The 24,077-nt window shown below is 35.6% G+C and overlaps 1 protein-coding gene across 8 annotated transcripts in view; it reads left to right on the plus strand.

The window, feature by feature from the left end:
• Positions 1-24,077, plus strand: part of RIC1 (RIC1 partner of RAB6A GEF complex) — a 55,597-nt gene that overhangs the window by 9,099 nt on the left and 22,421 nt on the right. For 5 of the 8 annotated variants that reach the window (XM_086770180.1, XM_086770183.1, XM_086770186.1 and 2 more), the window contains exons 2-8: positions 3,058-3,165; positions 8,289-8,365; positions 19,556-19,663; positions 20,788-20,930; positions 21,171-21,307; positions 22,278-22,369; positions 23,448-23,536. In XM_086770180.1, coding sequence (XP_086626306.1) covers positions 3,058-3,165; positions 8,289-8,365; positions 19,556-19,663; positions 20,788-20,930; positions 21,171-21,307; positions 22,278-22,369; positions 23,448-23,536 — 754 coding nt within the window. The remainder of the gene's footprint in view (positions 1-3,057; positions 3,166-8,288; positions 8,366-19,555; positions 19,664-20,787; positions 20,931-21,170; positions 21,308-22,277; positions 22,370-23,447; positions 23,537-24,077) is intronic. The other 3 variants (XM_086770182.1, XM_086770181.1, XM_086770184.1) reach the window with 3 other exon arrangements.

Here is a 24,077-nt window from a genome sequence, read left to right on the forward strand (position 1 = left end):
TGTTTACTTTTGTTCTGTAGACTAATTTATTTATTTATTTTTAAACAACTCTATTTATTAGGTCACTTGCTATGTTTCTGGAACCACCAGTTTCTCCAAAAGTTGTGGCTATACCATTAATATTTACAGCAAGCAGATTTTAAGCATTATAAAGGAGAATCAATATCTTGCCTTATTTGAGACGGTGTGCATGTTTCATTAGTTATGTTTAACCAAATTTCTTTATAATTTTAGTAGCTGTATGCAGAAGTGGAAGAAAAAATAAACATGGACTTTTCATGAAGCTGACATGGAGACTTATTTTTTTCCAACAGAAACAATGTGAAGATTTTGGGAGAATTCTGAATGTAGTTTAGAATCTAAATCCCTGCTGTTTCTGTACAGGCTATGAGTTAAATATCTAAAAATAACCAAAGGAAACTATTGTACGCCCTCATTTTTGTTGAAGTGTGTGTTTAGTGGCTTGCTGTGCTTGGGGCAAGTAATTAAAATTAGATTCATATACTCCTGTTTATAGAATATACTGCCATGTGTCATTATACATCTTTGGCCACTTCAGAGGTAATAAATGACAAATGACCATTTCTCTTTCTCTTACATGAGCAAAGCAGGATAGCGAGCTGCCTTTCTGGCTTTGTTAACCTTGTAGCAGTTCACGCTTTTGTGGTGGGAAGCTTGTAAATAATGGGATAAAATTTGTATGTTATGGTTTTCCTCACGTATGAAGTAATGCTTTTGAGTTTTGGAGTATGTGGAAATAAATTGAATCGGTGAAATATTTATGATTTAATCACTGGCTAGGTAGCCTTTGTGACCTACTGAATTATAAGTGGGTGTACTTTCTAATAAGAAAAGAAGCTACTTAAACTGCAAAAAGATAAAAATGATTGCTTGCACTCTTATGTTAGCTCCTTTAGTCCTCATCTGTGAGGCATAAAATGAGATCAGTCTAGAAATCAATTTGTATAGATTTTATAGCTGCTGTGTATGCAGACCGATCTTCCAGTTTCTAAGGTGTAGTAGCAGCTTTCTCTGGAATAAATGTTGCAAGAACATTACGGTATAAATACTGTCATTGTGTTCTGTAAAAGTAGTGATATAGAAAGAAAATTGTTGTTGTGCATTAATGAGCTTCTAAAACGTTTTTTTTTTACCTGTTGCTAAAATGCTTGATACACAGAAGTGCTTTAAGATTAGTCTCCAAATTTGTACTGATGATGCAGATTACCAAGATTATACTGTCACAAAGCACTTTTTCTCTGTGTATCTGAGGCAGTTAAGGTGGGTCTGAGCCAAACAGTGAAAGGCTATGTAGTTCCTGAGAACAATCAGTAAGATTCTGTTAAGAATAGTTAGTTATCTATTTAATATTAGGTAATTTGATTTACAAAATCTGCAAAAGAAGCCAAGTGGATTGAAAATACTGGTGTAATAGTTCTTGGGGTAAAGATTAGTTTGCTTTTTATACATTACAGTATAAATATTTAACTTTATTTTTGATAATTCAGTTCTGTGTGGGTGTGAAATTTAAGTAATAATGCTGTTTAGAGGATACAAAGTCATACTTTGAATTTACCAAGGCTAAGACTGCCTGTTTTACATTAATTCAGCTCCTTATTTATATGTGTGGTGAAAAGATAGAATTACTTCATTTTGTACTATTTTTCCTTTTACATTAATTTGTTTATAACTGTACTTAAGGGAAATGGAAGCAACTGATTCCAAATATGATGGCAGTAGATATGCACATAATTCTGGGGTAGCAGACACCTACATGATTTCTAGGTAGAGTTAATGTTTTTACATTTGTTGTTCCAGCTTCTGCCATTTGAGCAAGTAGCTAACTAAGAACAATAGTAAGTTGCCGTCACCTGCAGACCTAATGGTGGATGACAAGCTTTGCCAAGTGGTTTCGCAGTTACTTTCAGCAAAAACAGTGATGACTGTTCAGCCTTTTGTTTCCTTTCCCTTCCGGGGGTTGTAGAAGTGTGCTCTTTCTGGTACAGAGTTTGGTGCTGCAACTCTGAAGAAAAATTGACATTGATAAAATTAGGGAAAGCATCTGTTATGAACATGAGGGGAAACTTCTTTTACAAAAATAAAAGTGTGGCTTGTTTAATATAATTGAAGGCTGAGGAAGTACATTTGTCATCTGACTAATATATATGCACGTATTTCCCTGTCCCCACCTCCCAGAGCTGAACGGTAGCAGAAAAGGGAATATCTGTCTAAGCTGAAAGCTATTGTTGGTTCAAGAGCAAGCAAGTACAAACAATTCTTAAATGTATTTAAGGAGGAAGAATGTTTCTAAGCACTGCAGCAGGGACGGGTAGATTTCTGTTAGTTTTTTTCATCGCAGCTCTCAACTGCTTTTGTGAAAGGGAGTCAAGACTTAGGTGCCTGTGGTAGCTTTGTCCAGGCTTCATGACCCCAAAGCTCTTCTCTGTTCACAGGAGGAAAGGTGCTAATGGGTGCATCTCATCATATGCAAAATCTTTTCAGGAAACTGTAGATGTCGATTTTCTGCACAGTTTCTGGCAACTTTTTCTTGAAGAGATATCAAACAGATTTTCTGATTATCATTCTCTTTAATACAATGACCTGTCTATTTAGTAGAAACTAAGGAAATGGATTGAACCAAATAGCCTGTATAGAATATTTCATCTTAGTTAATTTGGTAGTCCTTTTTTCATTTTAGGAGTGTGTTTGAAATGCTTTTGTTGATCTTAAGCATCAGTCACCCTTTGTCTGACTTGAAACTACTTCTGTATTCTGTAATGACTCCTTTCTGGGCAATGACTTATTTTATTTAAATGTCCTGGATTTGAAAAAGTAGATTAGGAATGACAATGTGGCAGGAGTTCTGCATAAACTCCCTTTAAAAGCACCATTGTGTAATACATTGTCAAATATGCACTAAATTTTTAACCTCCCTCTTCAAGGAAAATGTGTTGTTGCTGTTAAGCAAACATAGTTGTTTACAGTTATATCACAATACTACAAATATCCCATTCCTTTTAGCTATGACATGTAATTATTATTTTTTTTTTCCTTCAGCCCAGTGTGTTGATTGTAAGCTACAAGGAACTATCAAAAGCAGCTTCTCAGTTTGGACCTTATAAACAAGCGGAATGGCGACCTGATAGCACCATGATAGCTGTTTCAGTAAGTAGGTTTTTTTTCTTCTTACTGTGTTTAAACTATTGCAAAGAGAGTTTTGTATTAACAGTTTCTGTGCTTACACAAACTTGCAGACTGTATATACATTTAATTGATATTTGTCTTGTGAAAATCTTTAACAGTACCAAGATTTTTTTTTGGATGATAGAAGCTTCCATTAGTAGTTTTCATTAACTTTTGTCCCCTGAAGAATGATTTGGAGGTTTTTTTGTATTAAAATGAAGTTTAGATGTATTGGCTAGGGCTGATCCAGCATCTCGTTACTTTAGTAATCTAGTCGCAAAAAATAATGGAATTTAAAGACATGTGAATGAGGGCTTAGGTGACATAAGCTTATTTAGCTTGATAAATAGAGTTTACAGATGTTTCCAAAAGGCGGATCTTAAGAGAATTAAACTGTGGCTTTATTAAGGTGCAACATCTTTTGGTATTTAAGAAAAAAAAACTACAAGGCACTGAGAACACAGAAACAAGGGCAGTGATAGGTGATACATAAACTCTTCTGTTAAGAGTTTTAAAAGTAAATATGATATCTTGTCTCACATGGAAATAAAATCTTGTTTTGTAGCTAGTGCTGTGCTCACAGCAGTGAAGTGAGCTATTTCAGCACCAGCATTTAAAAATTAACTCGAGGTGCAAGGTAGCTACAACTGAGGTGGGAGTAGAGTTTATAGGAGTCAGAATATGGGATGATACCCTTGTTGACTTTTGGTCAGGTCTTACATTAGGGCTAGGTCTTAAATTGGATAAGTTTCTTTGTCTGGCTTTGAAAATCAAGCCTATTGCATTTAAGATTTTCTTATGAGAAGATGCAGAATAAAAGAATGAAATCATTAAGCTTCCCCATCAGAAATTGATTTAAATTGATTTGGAATTACAAATTGAATAACAACTACTGTATTTGTTGGTCAGTGACTTTATCTCCTAATATAAACTTTTTTTTTATGCTTAAAATGATGTCTGTAATGCTTTGTCGTTTTTTAACCAATCAGATATTGTTATCTTAGTGGAAAATACCAGATAGTTTATGGAATAGTTCCTGTCTCTACAAATATCGTCATGACTCTAAGTCAACTAAACTTCCTGTGCTCCCATTTTCTGGTGTGTAATGGAGGAGTAGACTTTTCTGAGTAGTTGGTTTGGAGTGTTTAAAACACCTGAAAGGATCTCATGGAATTGATGCAGTAAAGTATTTCTGTTAGTGTCCGATTGTATTTTCAGTTAGCGAATGCTAAGAGTTATAGCTAACGTGGAGAGAAGACTTCTATAACATTTACCATGAACAAAAAATAATTCTTCAATTTTATAATACAGCATATAATCACAAGTAAGGTATCCAAACACATTTTAATTATATCTTCATGCAGTAGTTCATAAGAGATTTAGGTTGTTATTGAATTACTTGGCATATTATGTTTTTTTTTTCTGTGATATTGGGATCTATTTGTTTGAGAGACCTTATGGTTCAGCTGACAGTCAGACTAGCTTTAATTTCTGTCAGTTCAGTTACTGTACTTTCAGTTTTTTCTGCAGCTAAATGTGTAGTGTTCTTTTTGGCAGGTGATGTCAGCATCTAAATGCCTGTGAAGTCTCAGTTTGTTTACACATTCAAATGGTCAAACAGTTTATAAAATAATGAGTGTTACAAGATTTCTAATATTTTTTGTTTCTTATGCCTATATTCCATCTCCTGGATGTGTATATGCAGATAATACAGTCAAGCATATTTGTTATGGTACTTTTAACACTAGTTTTAAGCTCAGCATGAGCAGGCAATACGCCCTTACGGCCCACAAGGCCAACCGCATCCTGGGCTGCATCAAGAGGAGCGTGGCCAGCAGGTCGAGGGAGGTGATTCTGCCCCTCTACTCTGCCCTGGTGAGACCTCACCTGGAGTACTGTGTCTAGCTCTGGAGCCCCCAACGTAAGAAGGACATGGACCAGTTGGAGAAGGTCCAGACGAGGCCACGAAGATGATAAGAGGGCTGGAGCACCTCTCTTATGAGGACAGGCTGAGAGAGTTGGGGCTGTTCAGCCTGGAGAAGAGGAGGCTCCCGGGAGACCTGATAGCGGTCTTCCAGTATCTCAAGGGGGCCTACAAGAAAGATGGGGAGAGGCTGTTTAGTAGGGCCTGTTGCGATAGGACAAGGAGTAATGGTTTTAAAATAGAGGGGGTAGATTTAGATTAAATATTAGGAAAAAATTTTTTACAATGAGGGTTGTAGAACGCTGGAACAGGTTGCCCAGAGAGGTGGTGGAAGCCCCATCCCTGGAAACATTCAAGGCCAGGCTGGATGAGGCTCTGAGCAACCGGATCTAGTTGGGGATGTCCCTGCTCCTTGCAGTGGGGTTGGACTAGATGACCTTTGAAGGTCCCTTCCACCCCTAACCATTCTATGATTCTATGATTCTGTCTTGCAAGTTTTTTTAATACGCTTTTGGAATATAAATGAAATTTAATTTGAAACAGTTAATGGGTCCTACTGAAAGACCACGTTTACAAATACTAGTATTTTTGTTATAGGGAGAGAAGGTGGAAAGGCAAGTTTGGGGGGTTAATGAAGATGATGTTCCTGCTGATACATGATACTTTCATACCCGAGTAAAACTGTGGCCTTCTTTCCAAGAGAAAAAAAAACATTTTCTCCCTTCTATGTGACTTTTTCTGAAGAAAAGTAACAAGTACAAATGGAGGAGCAAGAGCAAAGCTAGTTATTAATTAAAAAAAATAGTTTGTGCTACTAGTTTTATTGAACTGAATTAACTTCAGTTGATTACTGAAGTCCTGTGCAATAGCTAAAAATACTAGTGTGAAAACTGAGTTTGGTGATTTAGTTTCTCACCTGTTATTACCTGTGCTCTTGAGTTTCTTGATTGTCGTGGTTTTATGTAATAATAAAATTATGTTGTACTTTGTTTTTAAGAAGGTGAACGAAAGGCTTAGTATGTTCTTATTAGCCAAGTGGTACATTCCTTTTTTTTTAATGATGTAATGATGGGGAGGGTAGTCCGGATTTAATGTCCATTAGAGTAGTGATATACAGTGTTTTTTTGCTTCTAACGGCCAGAGTGTTAAGAGCATCTCTATGAAAATAAATCACTTTGCAGCATGTGCTTTGAGGTGATTATTATTTGTACTGAAGGCAAACTTTGGTCTAGCATATAAGGCTTTATAAAATACCTCAAGTAGCTTTAATGATACACAGTTAAACAAACAAGCAAATCTCACACTGTCATCCTCTAGCAATTCTAACTTCTTTTACTACTAGTATCTTCTGTTGCTAAACTGTTGCCATATTTTCTAAACTGATCTTTTTCCCCTGATACTTTGTAGTTTCTTCTCTCATATTGCTGCATTTGTAATTTTTCCAGTGTTACTGGAAGTGCTTTGTTTTATGTTTAGACTTGTACATAGATCCAAGGTAGCTAATTCTAGTGGTTAAACAAAGTTGTGGATTGGATCAAGATGCTTCAATATAGGGAAATATACAAGACATTTTTAGTCCTTCCCCTGCTACAGGCAGTCAAACTGCTCTTATGTGTGCATTTCCATAGCTAAGACAGATCTTTATTAAACATTGTAGCTTACCAGAAACCACGCAGTGGAATACTTTCCAAGGTACTATGTGTTTATATTTTTAACTGTCAGAGATAGGAAACATCAGGGAATGGAAGATAGTGATGGGTACTTTATTAAGTTTCATTGCAACACAGGCATTACTACAGCAATATAGAACGTATGTGAATGAATATGATCGGTTTGCAGGAAGCATATGGTTGACTGCTTCTGCATTTCATCCAACTCTTCATGGAATTTGAGGTTCTGCTTAGAAATGAATCTGTAACAATAGCAACTTTGTACTTTGAATAGTATTCAGTAAGGCCCTTTGTACCTTAATATCAGTATAAAGATACTTCACAGTATTGTTTTACTTGTCCTTCTAGGATAAGATAACTTACATGTTAAATATTTAATAATGTAATGGAAAGGACCTGTAAAGATGTTAGAAATGAGCACATTTCTTTACCACATAATACCTGAACATGATATTACTTCACACAGAAGAGCTTCCTTTCATTTTCAGCCTGTCTCAAGCTCACCATTATGTTTCAAATTTTATTCTTGCCTGAGAAAGATACTCACTTTAAATAATTGTGTTTCTTGGACTTTGAAGCCAAAACACAAATTTATTTCATGATAAAGCAGAATGTTTGGCTGGGGAAAAACATGGCAATTGTGACCTGATAAACTGAACTAACAAGAGTGGTACTTTTTCCTTTAATCACAGAAAAGGAAATCAGCCTTGGAAAGCAACTTAAAACCATTAATTTCGGTGCTTCTTGTCTCCAGTAATAGTGCTTTGCGTACATCCCCATTCTATATTAAAGTGATTGGATGGAAACACTGTTTAACCAAAATGCAACTAGTGATCTACTTCTCCTGGATCAGCTTCTAGTCATGACTGGAACATCTGATAACTAAATGATTTATATGTGTTCTTTGAATAGCATTATAGTTTGACAGAATGACAGAATATAACCTGGGACTGAATTATAGTAGAATTTTTTTCAGACACTGGAACATTTTGAAAAAGGATTGTGGTATCTAAAGATACTGCATGACGTGATTTTTTGAAAACTACCTGGATGACCAATGTTGAGAGGCAGTGCCTACCTTCTTTGCACTCTGTAGTGTCTGTATGTGTTCAGACACCTGGAGGTCTTGCTCTGAAGGCTTGCTGCCTTCGACTATATGCTTTCTACTTTAATCCTCTTTGTGGCTGGGAATTAGGTGCCCAAGTTCTAAGTATCTGATGTAGCTGTCTGGTTTTATGTATTTATATGAATCAGAGGAAAATATCTTTTGGATGCATAGATCAACAGTGATGTTTTTCCCCCTACTCAGTGATCTATTCAGTGGGCTTTAAGGGCTAGTATGGATTTTACCTAGAATGAATTTCAATGCAGTTTTTTAATATCTTTGAAACTTGCTGTGAGTGTATATTTGTGTTCACTGTTTGAGACACATGTAGAAATTGCAGGAGTGTGTATAGATTTTACTCATGCAGGTAGATTAGGTATATATCTTATCAGTGTTTCTCTTTCAGACTGCAAATGGATACATCTTATTTTTTGAAATCCCATCAGCAAGAGACAAGTATCTTTATGAGCCAATGTATCCCAAGTAAGTATTTAAAACTTTCTTTGCATTCCTACAGTGTGGAAAAATATGACTAGCCAAGTCCCAAGGAGGTTTTGTGATAAAAAATATTTCCTTCCAATGTGTGTTTTAAACCTGGAGTATATGAAGCATCATTCCTATGAGTTAGAGTCATTTCAGAGGAGAAGTTGGTCTAGTTGCTTTGCTGTGTGCTGGTAAGATTCCTTAGGTGCATCTTATAAGCTCTCAAAATCCGAAATCGCAGGGTTAAAACTGTCTCATTTTATAATTTGAGGGAGTCTGTTGAATTAATGATCTGTAACAAGCTTTAATAGTTCCTTTTGAGTGACTGAGCTGAATAAGTCATGTTGCTTAGGAACTATTGGGATGCCATTTTTTAATAAATTCTTCTTTGCCTCCAAACTTTGTAATAACTTACATATTTTTTGAAAGAAATGGGGAATAAAGTCTCAATATTTCGGCAAGAATATTAACAATTTTTAGTAAGTATATACAAGTATTTTAGCTGCAGTGTGTTACGTTGTCATTATAATCTTATTTTCCTTGTGAATGACAGAATACATTTTATGTGTTAAAATGTGACTATATACTGAATGTATCTGTGGTTGACTCGGTGGACTTCTAATAGGATTTGGGAAAACTGGAAAATATTTAGGACAAATTAAAACCTCAAGGGGTGTATTTATGTGTATCTGTGTGTGTTTAGATAGGAAGAATTTGTAGTCATTGATTGGGTCATATTTGTCCACAGGAATAAGAAAACACTCTTGATTTATTATTGGCTAGAAACTGCTTTTTAAATATATCTCTATATACCTTCATGATAATGCTGGTCAACATAATTGTAAAGTTTTTTTTCATATTCATAAAACACATTAAAGTTGATCAGTGTCTCCACATCTGCGAGGAGTGTTGGATAACCGTGATATCATGTAAGAGGAAAACATTTTCATTTTTTTAAACCATAACTGTTAAGCTATGAACATTTTTTAAAAAACCAGATCTTCACAAGCATTTAAATTTAAAATCTCTATTCTTTTACAAGTGCTTATAGGAAGAAATGACTTAGCAGGTAGTGGGGGATTTCAGACTGAATTCTTGCTTCATTAACTGGAAAATTTTGTGTGTATTACAACTATAATGCATCTTTTGGCCTCTGAAATATCTCTCAAAGCTCTGTAATTAAATGGAATTAAATGTTGCAACTTAGTTGTCTATTTTTCAAAAACTTAAGAAAAGTTATGTTACATTACTTGCCTTTTCTGAAACTTTAATAGCATTTTTGAAACTGACTTTTCACTTCTAACTTACTGTTGTAAGAAAAAGAAACAAGCATGCAACCTGTTGAAGTAAAGGGACAGTATCTTCAGCTGCATATAATGCAAAAGACTAAACAATAGTTTGTAGTATGTTCTTGTTCTACTTGTGAAGTTGTTTTTTTTTAATTGGCTAAATCTGAAAATATATGGAAATATATATAAAATATGCAGTAAGAATTAAAAAAAAGGTTTGCAAAGTTTGTTTTGATATGCCACCTGTAAGGATTTGAAAATATCTATTAAGAAGTCAATGACTAACCAGTCTAACTTTTATATAAAACATCAGTTATTGATTTGTGTTGTCAACCTAAAAGCATGTGTTTTATGAAAAAGACTTTTCTGTTAGCTGTGTGTTGAATGTTCAGGATTTTTATACATTCCTATAGCCCAGAAGGGTATAATGCTGATTCTGTGTGTGAATAAGACAAGGTGTTTGTCCCTAGAGTGTTTATGAAAGGTTGCTCACAGTCTCCTAAGACTAATGCATGTGCTTAACTTTAAGAAGATGAATGATCTCACTGAATTTACTGGGATTACTATTCTGTCTATATTTAGCCCTCAGTCTTGAAAACTTACATAAAATTGCTGCTGTTCTGGTTATATTAGATCAGAAGAAAGACAAGCATTTGTGTGAGTTATACCTGCTGTGGCTGATGTCAAATTATTTATAAGCTATTATTATGGAATGAACTTTTTGGTGCAGAGACAGTGCACTGCCTGTAGGCAGTTTCACTAATTCACTTTGTGGATCAAATACTAGAAAAAACAGGCAAAAAACCCCCAATCCCAAATGTTCAGACAAACTAAACCAGAATCTCAGAACTGAAACTTTCAACTTTCTTCTGACATATGTTAATTTTCCAAAGACATTCTCTCACTGTCATGGCCCACTCGGGACTCGTGATGGTTCTTTTAATGCGACCTCGAAGTGCAAAATTACGGCGAACACGCCAAAGAGGTTGGTTTCAATCAAACAGCACAAACTTTATTATTTTGCCCGTAAAGCGGTGTGCAATAGGTGAAAGGGAGTGAAAAGGAAAAGTAAAGATAGGGAAGGGAAAAAAGAAGATAATAGCTACCACCGCGGATCCAAGGCGTCCCTATGGTCCCAGGTCCAGGCAGCGTCCCGCCGGTCCTCACGAACGATGTCGATGTTGATCCTTGGTGGGAAGAGCTCTTTGGGGGTCTTGTTGTTAGGGGTCGACCTTTTATGCCATGTGGCAAACCTTGCTCCTCCTTACTTCGGGGATCTCCACCTGCTCTCGGCCCTTAGGATAGAAGTGTGTTTTTTGTCAAAGTTCTGTTAAAGGGCACTTTCTCACCGTTGTTTTTGAGACAGCAGTTGTGATTCATCCTCCTCGATAGCAGCTGCACGGTTATCTCTGCCAGTTTTGACAACAGGGATGAGCCGTGGCACCTCTGCGCCACTCTGTCGCCATTTCAAGGATGTTGTACATTTTGTTGTTAGGCCAGAGTCGGCCTTGTCCATAACAGTTCCGTTCTGTTCCCGGGAGAAAAAAAAACAACTGCATCTCAGGCAGGCTGCTCACAGCAACTCATGTCAAGTTGTGAGCCTAACTTTTAGGCCAGATCAAGTCCATAGTCCACCTGGAAGTCCTCGATGACAAGGTTGAGACAATACTGTTTTTCTGACTGACCCTTACATTCACTGAAATGTTTGGATTTAATTTCTACTGGACGGAACAATAACAAATTAATTTTGTTAACTATGAAGCCGTTAAAACTCAGTTAAAGACCTTGTATGTGACTTGCCTTGTACTTGAAAGGAGACATCTTACTGTTTTCTCTCGCTGTAACAGTGTGTTTTTGGCTCTTTCCTCTGCATTGGTAGCAGTGATTGTGCAGCTCTGCCTTAAGTAAAGTCGGGTTAGTGACCTGATGGGGAAACTAAACCTACCTATCTCCTTTCTTTACCCCTCCCTGTCCACTCGCCTGGATTCCAGTAGCTTAGCTTACAAGTTGGCATATAATAAAAGGCTGGTGTTAGGAAACGATGACCTTGAAGTAGAACTGAGTAGCAGCACTGGAAAGTTCAAAAATGTGGAGTGACTGCTCAGTGATACTTGTATGATAATTCCTGTATGATAGTTCACGATAAAGCAAATTCTTGCAACATTTTAGGTCTCGTGCAGATATCAATTACTACTTGTCGAGCTCTGACTTATGTGGTTATTTACCTATGTTAGGCAAAGTGGGTGGGAAGGTGGTGATTTTTGCATACAGTATTAGTGGTGTGATAGAACAGCTGCTGGAAACAAGTCAGTACAAACAGTGAAATGGACGGACAACAGATTCAAATGCAGGTCTCGACACTTTGCATATTTGAGGGAAGGGGTTTTTTTTGTCATCACTCTTCTCTTTGAACACCTCTACAACATACCAGATAGTTAAGGGATGATGTAGAATATATTTTTGGGAGTTTTTTTGTTTTGTGTTTTTTTTTTTTTTTTAACGAGTGGGCGTGCTTCTGTCAGTGCTCCTAAAAGTTCAGTCTTACTCTACTTTTTAAAATTATGAGTAGTTCTTAATGTTGATGAACTGTCCATATATGCTAACTTTTTGTAAGCAGAATGAAGCCTGTTCTCTAGCGTCCTTTCTTTAAAAAATAGTGGCTAGTTCTGACAGAAACATAAAATTTCAATGTGGTGACTACAAAAGTGAAGGAAAAGTCTCTTAATACAGCTTCAGCCTGAAGAGAATTCTTATGCAGTGCAGGTCAACATAATGAGGTGGTACTGGGAGTACACACCAGTAACGTCCTCAGATGCACCAAAATACTGGTGCAAGATTTTCTCATTTAGTCAGTATCCTGAAGTTGAACTTGCAGCTAGGTTTGATGCCATACAAGTGAAAACACTGAGAAAGGTTGTTTGTAAATTCTCCTGTCAGCTTAGCTCTCATTTAAATGAAATAGTAATGAATATTTACTATTTCATTTAAATATTAATATGGAACAGTAAATATTAATTTATTGAATGTATTTTCATATTCATTAATATATGTATATGAAATATTGAATGTTAAATGAAATCTATCTTACTGTAGGTGAAAATACAACATCAGAAAAGCAGGTGATAGGACATACAATAGACAGCTACTTTCTTGACTTTAGTTATTTTTGCAGTCTTCCAGATCCAGGACACTGGTAGCTGCAGTAAAGCTCCAGCTTTATGTGGTATTGATGTTTTTAAAATAATGACTTTAAAATTTGCTTGATGATGGTTTATTGTTGATTTGAAGAAAAGGACCAAAAAAAATTGCTGAAAATAATCACTCCTCATTCATCTATATGGGAGAGCGATGTTTGTGGAGAAAAAGTACAGTCCTTCCAGTTTATAGTTGTTATTACAAAAGTTGTTACTATATGTGGCTGTTGAGCAAGATGATCTAAAAGAGCTTGCCTGTATTTGATAAGTTAACAGAACTATTGTCGCATATAGTTATTGTGTAAACTGTAATTACACTTCCAAAATTTTTTTTGCTAGTGCAGCTTGAACGAAATGCCTCAAGGTGTTAAAAAACAACAACAACAACAACAACAAAACAACAACAAAAAAAACCCCCCAGAACAACCAAAACTGCAGTACGAGTGACAGAAACACTTCTGCTGTTTATAAATCAATAGGCATTGCAGCATATACAATCACAGTATAGGTTTTTTGTTGGTTTTTGGTTTTTTGTGTGTTTGTTTTTTTTTTTTTTAGGGCCAAGTATCTCTTTTCACTCCCAATCTAATCAACACAGGCTTAGTAGATCTAAAGCACAAGCTAAGGCTAAGGTCTCATCATGTTTAAATGCAAGAGTCTCTACTTCCCCTTATTTTTTAGTAGTGTGAAATAACCAGATTTTGGAAAGTAAGGTTGAGTGAACTTCCCCTGTTATTGTTTGTTTAAAACCAGACAGAATCAGAGTCTAGGAAAATTGATTTCCTGTTTAAAAATGCCCGTTTGGCATGATTTCCTCCTTTTCATATTAACCTATTGTAATGTTCTTTATATTCTGAAATTCAGTGTTTTAATGGAAGTGCTGGAATTCAAGATTATCAATGTTTGTGACTGGAGCCCATAAAACCTTTTAAGTTTGTTCTATTGATATCTGAGGGCATAGCTCTCACAAAATTTAGAATATATTAAATACTTTAAGATGGTTGAGTGGGAAATTCTTTTAAAGTGCTGGCTATTTTACATCTTGAAAGGTCTGATCAGTTTAAAGTATACTTATGTAGATGTGGTAAGGGTTAATAAGGAACTGACCTGTTCAACATTATGCACATTTTATATAAAACCTGTTATTAGATAAACGTGACAAGAACAAGTGTTTATAAGCGCAACATTCTGTTGAATTCTGAGTATTTATATTTATAGATAAAAATTTGAAATTTTTGCTGGAGTCAATGGGTAGTTTTTTGTCAAATTGTAACATTTTAGGAATGTTATCGATTGCAGTTGTTCTGTTGAAGGAAGGATTTCTGACTGTTGATATTTGGCTAGGAATTGCTAGCCTGTTCTTGGAGTGAACAGACAGACATGCTTAACGAAAACCTAAAGTACCCTGGATAATTTGTTAGACTAAAACCAGGAAAAAAGCCATAATTGTGTGTTTTTTTGTTTTTCTTTTTTTTTTCTGTTTTGTTTTTGTTTTTTTTTTTTTTTTGATGGTTTTCTTTTTGTTTTTTTTTTTTGTTTTGGGGGGTTTTTGTTGGTTTTTGTGGGTTTTTTTGTTTGTTTGGGGGGTTTTTATTGGTTTTTTTTGTGGTTTTTTTTTGTTTGTTTGTTTGGGGGTTTTTTTTGGTGTTTTTTTTTTGTTTGGTTTTTGTTTTTTTAAATTGAGAAATTGAGCCAGAATAGGCTGGAGCTTCATTCCAGCTCTTAGAGACTTTGCTCCAGTTCAGAGCAGACTTGGAAGAGAATCAGTATTGGACATTAGCCCACATTCTGGGGTACTTTCCTGCAGTGAACACAAGTACAAAGTCCCGCTTCAATTTGTTCAGTCCGATTTTACCACAATGTTATGAAAGTCATTACAAGATTAAAACGAAGAAAACATATACATCGTAAGATAATTGAACTGTAAAATAAAATTAATCTCCACCTGTGATACACTTAAGAATAAATCGCAGTGCATACAAGCAAGCCTGTAGCTTTGTAAGCTGTGGCAAGGTAGGGTAATATTTTCTTGAGAAGCTGCTAAAGGAATTTGTACAGATATTCCTTTATTCCACAGTGAAGAGAATGTGTAACACCATCACAGTAGAGACTTCTCTGTACAGAACTGTTAGTTACTTCTGTTTAGAGTTTTGGCAAGGAGAGTAACTTAAGACTTGTCACTTGAGTAGATAATGTGTGATGACTTAATGCTGAGGATATTTTGCCTTTAAAAAAGACAAAACCTAAAAAACTTTATATGACTAATAAACTAAATGTGATAATTGGAGATTCTTTTGCCTCAGATTTTTCCATATCCTCAAGTGGAGCCTTGGGGTGGGAAGGAGTGGGGGGAAGCAATAAGAATGTTGTGTAAATTTAGAATAAGACTGTAGGTTTTTAAGTACCTGAAAATGCTTTAAAAATTGAATATGTTTTCTGACCAATAAGGACCCGTGAACAAGTTATGTTTATATCCTGGTTTACAATGCTGTATTGTTGCATATAGGTTTGATTACTATATTCCTGTCCTACTCTTTATGGCACTTTTCAAAGCTTTTTCCTTTTCTATAGCAAGATGATTTATAGGTGCCATAAATTACCTCATCAGTGGGGATTTTTTTTCTGATTCAGCAGACTTGAGATTATTGTGTATGGATGTTTTGAACTTTAAACTCTGCAAAAATAACTAATGAGGTGTACAGTTAATTAACTTACTAAATTTTTGTTCAGAATTAAGCTTTTGCTAAAATTTAACTGTGGTTTTCTCTGTAAGTTGATTTTGGCATTGGTTGGGAAATGTATTTTTAGAACCAGATTAGCTGTAGAATTTGTGTTAACCATTATGACACTTGCTAGGCCTTGACGTGATTCAGGAGGTTTAAAATGTCATCAAGAAATCTTTGCAACTGGAATAAAAATTTGGTAAACCATTTAGCTTTTTTACATGAATAGTTGATTAGTATGCTAGCTAGTTATTTCTATTCTCAAACCACAGAAAACTGTTATTACTCAATAGGGTAGAAAAGGCTGTACTAAGAATTACTTTTCTAAACCCTTATTCATTCTTTATAGTTGTTTTGCATAGACTCTTTAAATTTTTGTTTGTCCAGCTTTTGCTGATCTGTGTCCGTGTAGCTCTATCTGGAGTGAGGTTTTGCGTGTGGATCATGCTGTATCACAGAACTGCTGTTCATGTAGTGGAGGATCCAAGTGCAGTACTGTGCTGCTAGAAAAATTAGCTGGCTGGTGTCCTGTTTCCTCCTTGAACCTCCCCTCTCCCCAGATAACAAACTCCAAGGAAATTCTTCATCCCTGTTCAGGGGAGGCTAGATGGCTATGTTTTTGCATGGTGCTACCTCTGTCTTGAATCTAGGGTGCTTAAGGTTTGTTGGTGGGGGTTCTTTGCGGGGGTAGGGGGAGCGAGAAGGGTTTAAATACACATCTCCATTCTCTCATTGTTGCATCTTGCGTCATAGTTTCAATTTACAGTTTTTTCTTCTAACAGAATCAAGGTATTACTTCCAGAGCCAGTTATTCCCCTGTGAGAAGATTAAATGAATACAAAAACTTATGACTTGATGCTAAGAATTTTAGCAGTTCACTTATTTGTAGGCTCCTCTTTCATTCTGGAGAAGTCAGGTTAAAACTGAACAGCAGGCGAAGGTTAACGTGGGGAAAGTTTAGAGAACTGGAGTCTGGAGAAAGAGGGCAAGCCCTTAAGGTGGACTTACATTTACGGTTACTCGTTCCTGATATTTAAAAGGTGATTCATGAGATACAGTTGCATAGGCTTTCAACATCTGAAAGACATTTTGTTACACCTTATAAGGTGCTCTGTTTTCTGTGAGCAAGCATACAGTGATGACATGGTAAACAGGAACAGAGAATGAACCTGGTGATTTAAAACATACACCTTTATCTTCGATTCAAGATCTGACATTTCATCATAAAAGGTATTCTATCTTTAAAAAAAAGAACAGCCTGGTGTTCCTAATCTTTCCATGTTTGGGATTTTCATGGATTGCAGATGTAGTGGGAGATTTCTCTCAGTTCTGAGTGTTAGGAGATTTGATTCACCGATTGTTACGTTAGCAGATACCGTATGAACAGAGGTGAAGTAATTATATTTTTTTCCACATGCAGCTGTTTGATCACTGGAATGTGTCTGTTCCTCTCAGTTCTTGTGCAAAAGTAAGTTACTTAAAATTTGGCTACAACGGTAGCAGATGCTGATGTGGCAACCCAGACCAAACATTCTTTCCTGCTGCCATCAGCAGCGCGCATTCTTCATTTAAAGGTCAAAGTAACTTAACTAGTAAAGCTGACTCATGCAGATGTGGACTGTATGAATGCAGTGTGGTTTCGATTGTGGCCTCTTTTCACCTTTAAAGGTTTCTTTTTGAATCAATGAATTTGAGATAATCACAGGCAATGAATTAGAATACTGACATTTTTGAAGTGTCACTCATGATGATAGTGCCTCAGTGGAAAAATATATACTCCACAGATGGTAACACATTTGCTAAAACTAGCTCATGAAGCTGAAAATATTAAAATATTCTTGCAAACTATTTTTATCAAAGATGTTTAAAGAAAAAGAAGTCTGCCCACATGGAGACGTGAAATTTCTCTTCCAGCAAAAGCATGTTTGTTCCCATTCTGACTTTATAGTTTGGGCTGTGCAGAAACACCGTGTTTATACTTGGTTATGTACCTCAGTCAGTTACAATAGGCATGTTATATGTACATAACAGGAACATTTACAAATTATACAACCCTTTTCTCTCCGTTTTAGTTGTTTGCTTACAAGAGTCAGTTGTACCATTAATTCTTGATAACCCAGAGTCATTTTGTCTTGCTTGGGAGTACGTTATCTGGACTTGTGTGTCTACATGGGTTGAAAGGCATGTCTCCAAACACTGGGGTTTTTCAAGTGTTTCTCCAGCCCAAAGGATGCTGCATTACAGATAGTGACACAGAAATTGGAAGAAGTTAATCCTGTATGATGCTTTTTTTTTTTTTTATGTGAGAAAACCCTGACTCTAAAAAATACTAGGCCAAATCAGGTAGATTTGGCTTCATAAACTTCAAGAAATGCAGTGTCATTTACTGTGTAAACAACCTGACAATCTCACAATGCTAGTATTAACTAGTCACCTTTTAAAAATTTTTTCAGGCCTCCTGTCAGCCCATGATAGATAGCATCTGTGAAGGGCTAGTCTTTCCTAAGACAGCTGTATTTAATAATTAATTTTCTTTTGAAATGCAAAACAAACATTCTAATAATGTTTATGTGAATTGCCATGTGTGGGTAGTAGATTAACCTTAGAGTAATTTTTCTCATTTTTTGCTATAATCCTTCATGGTCACCATTGTTTTGTTCTGGAAAGATGTTACTATTTCCATGTGCTAACTCCAGAATGTGAAAGGTTGCCTTGGTCTTACCTTAGCTGGCCATATATCTTTGTCCTTGCTGCATAAGAAAAGATGTAATATCCATCAAAGAATAACAGATATAAATTTTGTGTTTTGCTATAAAACTGTAATGGAATTAAGCCGCTTAGATCAACTGAGATAACCAAGGCAGGAAAGAGATTGAGGCATCCTTGTGGCGTCAAACTTATCGAAAATAGCAGCTGCTGCGGTTTCTGCCATGTCTTAGGCTAGTAGCCAGTTGCATTGGCTACTCTGATGTAAAATTTAAGTATTGTTTTGTTAGTTGTTAGTCCAGGTAAAGACTACATAGGTTTGAGTACGTATCTATTGTTTCTGACTAATTAATTTCTACTAAACTGTAACTTGTCTGCAGTGCCTGTTTCATACATAGTTTGCTTTATTTACTAGCATAATGCTCATGACATGGATGAACTGGATTACATATTACAATACTCCGGATTATACGTCAGTTTTCATTTTTAAAAAATATTAGTGAAATGCATGACACATCTGATAACCCAGACACATAAGGAATACTTTAATGATGCTCTATTGAATTTTAAAATAACTGCATTTCATGAGTGACATGTGAAATTTAAAATTAGAAGAATTAAAATTGAAAGCTTTCTACATCTAGAAATTGTTATTGTGCAATGGTCTCTTTAAAGGAAGAGAGCTGGTGCTCGGTCATCTCTTTTCTTAATAGATCTTAGGTTTGTTGTTAATTTGCTACAGGGAGATATGTTCTTATGAATTACTTCAATAAATATCTACCTGTTGGGTTATGCATGCTGAATTAATAGTATAAACATTGATCTGGGAAAAGGAACTGAAGAAACATGAGCATTTTACAGTCTGTAATATCTGTAATGCCTCTCAGCAAAGAATGAATTAGAGATATTTAATAATTCAACACATATTTAATTAATAGAAACAGTTGACTACCATCTGATTTGAATCAGAATTTGCATTAATATGTATAACTTATTTTGGGATGATTAAGATGGGCTACACAGCTGTTGTAATGTTCCTTTTCTGTTCGTTGCCTTCTTTTGCTTACATACTCTTTATAGGCACATAGGATCATATGACTAAACTTTTTACACTGAAATTATATCCTAGGTACCAAGTGCTGCTTGTGGCAGGTTGCACATGCATGTCTAGTGTGTGTATATATAGGGGAAAAAAACCCCACGGGAATGTAAGTCAGTAACTCTTACCTCTTTTGAGGGTCATATTGTTTCAATTGTAGTATTTCTTTTTTATTTTAGAGGAAGCCCACATCTGAAGGGAACCCCACATTATAAGGAAGAACAATGTGCTCCATCATTAAATCTAGAAATGAAGAAAGTGCTGGACCTGCAAGCCTCTATCACAAGGTATGCTCAGTAATCAGGTTTTAAGAATTTTTCTGCGTACAACAATTACTTGTTAAAAAGTGAAGGGGAAAATGGTTGGAAAAAAACTTCTAGGAAGTTTTTAGACTTATTAATCGTAAGAACTAACAGTTACTAATAGTAAGTCTAAGGAGCTGAGAAAGTATATTGCTGTTTAATAATTCTTTCTTTCTGTGCTTGACTATACTGATACTTTTGGCAAATAGAAATATATACCACATATATGTTCAGTATGACATTATGTTACTTTAAATGTGTGTGTCCTTGGGCTCAAAGTATGGATCAGAGATTTCATGGAGACAATAGGTACATATGTGCAAAACTACATGTAGCATTTCAGCATTTCTCCAGGTGCCTGCAGAGGGTCCCTCTTCATCCTGGAAAAACTTTTTGTTTACGTCTCTTTTTTGTGGTGATTACCTTCTCTATAAATAAGCTTTGAACATCCTAAATAAGTGTGTGTGAAATGTTGGCAAAACTATATAGTGTTGGAGTGAGGTGGAAAAGTAACAAAGTGCAGTTTGGGAAGAGGCCCCATAGAAGAAAATAGATGTTGGGAGAAATGCAGTATATACTGGAAAAAGCCTTCCTGGGAAGCTGTGTGTTGGTATGTGCATGCAAATAGATTAACAGTAGTTTTCAGAAATTTTGGAGATGTTTGGAGAAGGATTTAGAGAAGTCAAATACCTACTTAAACTACAGGTTCGAAAGTGTTGTGGATTACTTACAGCCTAGACAATATTGGTAATTTTCTAGGATAGATGAATAATTGATCGTTGGCAGTCATGTCTTATGTTTAGTCAAAAGCATTAAAATTATCTTCAGCAGTTCATATACCAGTTAAACAATTACTCTTAACGATACAGATGTGTTCATGGACTCTCATTCCTGGAGAAAAATAGAGACATATAGTATACCATATTTTGTCAGGTTGGTACCTTTACTTTCTACAGAACTTAAGCACTTAATTTGTAACTTACTTGTTGTAACTTCCCAACATACTTCCTTATAAGAGGCAGTAATATGGTGTTTGTTACATTGATTGATTTTTCTGTGACATTGATTTGAGGTGCAGTTTTTTAGAGAATGACATATACGTTTGTTAGTTTGCAGTCCATGTTAGAGGATCTACTTGTTGCTACTGCTGATGGATTTCTCCATCTTGTTCACTGGGATGGTATGATCAATGGAAGGAAGGCCATCAACCTATGTACAGTTCCATTTTCTGTGGACCTGCAGTCTTCTCGAGGTAGGTTTTGGGGTTTTTTTTTAATTGCTTATGGTAGTATTTCAACAATAGTTAACTATCTAATATAAAATATTATCTCTGGTCTCAAGTAGAGATGAGAAAAATGTGCCTTTTGTAGATGTGAACAAAACAGCCTGTTTAAATTAGTTTTTTCTGTGAAGTAGTAAATAAACAACTGAAAAGTCTGTTGACCTGCAATATCACTGTTGACATACTTTTAAATTACTGGTATTTTCTCAGCAGGTTCATTTTTGGGCTTTGAAGATGTTTACATCAGAGATATGGAATACTGTGCCACGCTTGATGGTTTCGCTGTTGTTTTTAATGATGGCAGAATTGGTTTCATTACACCAATGTCAAGTAGATTCACTGCTGAGGTACACTTCCTTTAGTATTTCTAGCATGCACTCTACAATAAATGTGTTTTCCCCTGATCTCTGCATTTCAATTACCTTTCTACTTTAAATTCTGTTCAGCTGCAAAGAAATTAAAATTTAGCAACTGCTTAAGAGATAACATAAGAACAAGAGTATATTTCATACCATAATTTAAACTGTATTGTTTTAGGGCTAGTACTTGTCTACGGGAGAGCATGATTGATAGCAGATTTAATTTTTGTTTATTGCTTCAAAATGTCATTATAGTAATGAGGTTGTCTTACTGTCTCTGTGACAGGCTTCCTATTGCTAGTTATAAATAGGGTGATAAGAGGTGGTTTCTGCTACAGCAAAGTATCATATGTGCGATTTCCCTCAGCTGTAATCAATTCTAACTTTTCTCATAGTGACAAGCATACTTCAGAATTTTTTTAAAAGGAATCTTTTTCAAGTTAGGTGTTTTCTTACCTGTAATTCAGCCTACAAACTGTACTACATTTTGTCATTAGGACAAAGGACAAACCCAGAAGGATTTGTGTAGTCTGTCCCAAACTCCTTCACGCACTTAAAACATCTGCGATTTCAGCTGTTGCAGAAAGGAACTTATTTTCTTGTTTTATTTCATCCTTAGTACTATCTACTGATTTTTATGCCGTATCAGGAATATTCTTGCCTTATAGGTATTGACTTGCTTTGATTATTCAGAGTTCTGATAAACAGTTTCCTTACATACTGGCATCTTTCTGTAATTTTTATTAAGAACAATGAAACCAGTTTTACATATACTGGATTTTGTTTATCTGAGCCATGTCAGTTAATCTTGACATTTGCAATAGAAATTTCCTGAGGTGAAGGAAGTCAATTGGCAGATCTGTAATATGGGGTACATGGGTAGCCCACGAGTAGAAGCTGACTATCATGAATAAAAGCACTGTTTAATCAAAAATTCTGTTAATTCCTTTCTTTACAGCAGCTCCATGGTGTTTGGGCACAAGATGTGATTGATGGAACTTGTGTGGCAGTAAATAACAAGTACAGGCTAATGGCATTTGGATGTGCCAAGTAAGTTTTGTAAGGCTGGTTTTATGTGGGGGAAATGATTTCATTATAAAGCTTAAGTACTAGCTTCTTCTTCCCAAGTTGTGTTGCAAGAGCTGTGAAGATGATCAGTCTTCCTAGAAATGGTATAATCTGCTCTCTCAGGAAGGTAAGAGGGAAGAAGAAAGAAATGATTATGTCCTTGAACTGCCACTGAAATTGATGCTTGCTGTTCAGCTGTGGAAAAAAAAATAAAAAGTTGACTGTACAAGCAAGGATTGGAAAGTGTTGCTGTCGCAGTTAATCTCAAAGCAGGATTCTAAAGTCAGTTTTAAGTAGTTAATCCTAATAACATTGGACAAGAATCAGTACTTTGCACTAGACTGGGAAAATGCTCTGTGAAATGTTGATTTAATCAGGAAAAATATTGCCCGTTCGAGTAACTGTGAATATTTATAAATTAATGTTGCATAAGTGCTTTTAGTTGTGATGTTTTGCCTACTGCCCCTTCAAGAACGGTTCCTGGTGTATAATACTGCTTTAACTGGTCTAGAGTGCAGCTTTTTTTTTTTTTTAAAAAAAAAAAAAGTTGTATTTTATTTGTTTTTTAGGTAATTTTAAAATACCTGGGTGGTTTAGTCTTCAACTGTCTTATTAAGAAATAGTGGTTTTGGTTGTAATAATAATGCAGTGTGTTGGTGTTTGCCTCTGAAATGGGAATAGTTACTATAATTCACTGATCTTGGTGTGCATTAGTACACTCCTGATAAAACTTCAGCACTGAGTAAATACTGACTTCCCTCTTGGATTGTCTTGCAGTTGTAAGCCATAAATATATGTGAATTATGTGTGTGTATGTATTTTCAGAAAATGAAATAGTCTTAGTACATTGGTTATTATAGTACTGGTATTTTCAGTCTTCCAACGCCTTCTGGAAAGTATCTTATAATTTTTTTTCATAAAGTTCTTTGTGCATTGAACAGTGTTTCTGTTCTAGATAAATGTAATATTGGTGAAGAAAAAAGCAACTTTTAGTAACCTCTTGAACCTGATGAGAAATACAAATGGTCTGTAGTCTAAAGCATATGTAACTTCTCTACAGCGGCTCTGTGCAGGTTTATACAATAGATACCACCACTGGCGCCATGCAGTTTTCTCATAAATTGGAGCTGACACCAAAACAATATCCTGGTGAGCTACTTTTATTGCTAGAATTTTCCAGCTGTTTTTAGGGTAATAAAGAATATTTTTGGCTAGTTAACAACTATTTGTTGTTTGCATCATTGCTGATGAGATTAGTATTTACTTCTGCATGTTTATAGTAATTTACCCTTGCATATTTGTTCTTTTAGCTGCTTGCTTGTAACTGACTTTTGGATGTGTTTCATATGTGACGGTCTGGTGTTGTTTGTTTTTTTTTTTTTCCTAAATCTGAATCTGAGTTAACTGTGTACAGATAGTGCTGCTTCTGGTTGTTCCTTTTTAAATGCTGCAGATCTTAGTAGTTCCCACATGTAGTCTTGAGATTGCTTTTCCGTTACTCACCTGAGAAAATGAGAGATTATTGTCAAAACCGATAATTAATATAATAGAGGTGTGAATTCACTTGAAACAACTGACATGTAGGGTACAGAAAAAAAACTGAGTAATCCAGCACCCTCCTGAACTGCAGTGAACAAAGGGTCAGTGGAATTTTTTGTGTAGCAGTGATGAGTATTGTGGGCTTGAGAGT

Source organism: Chlamydotis macqueenii, chromosome Z (genome assembly GCF_036417535.1).
Source record: "Chlamydotis macqueenii isolate bChlMac1 chromosome Z, bChlMac1.mat, whole genome shotgun sequence".
Taxonomy (NCBI): Eukaryota; Metazoa; Chordata; class Aves; order Otidiformes; family Otididae; genus Chlamydotis; species Chlamydotis macqueenii.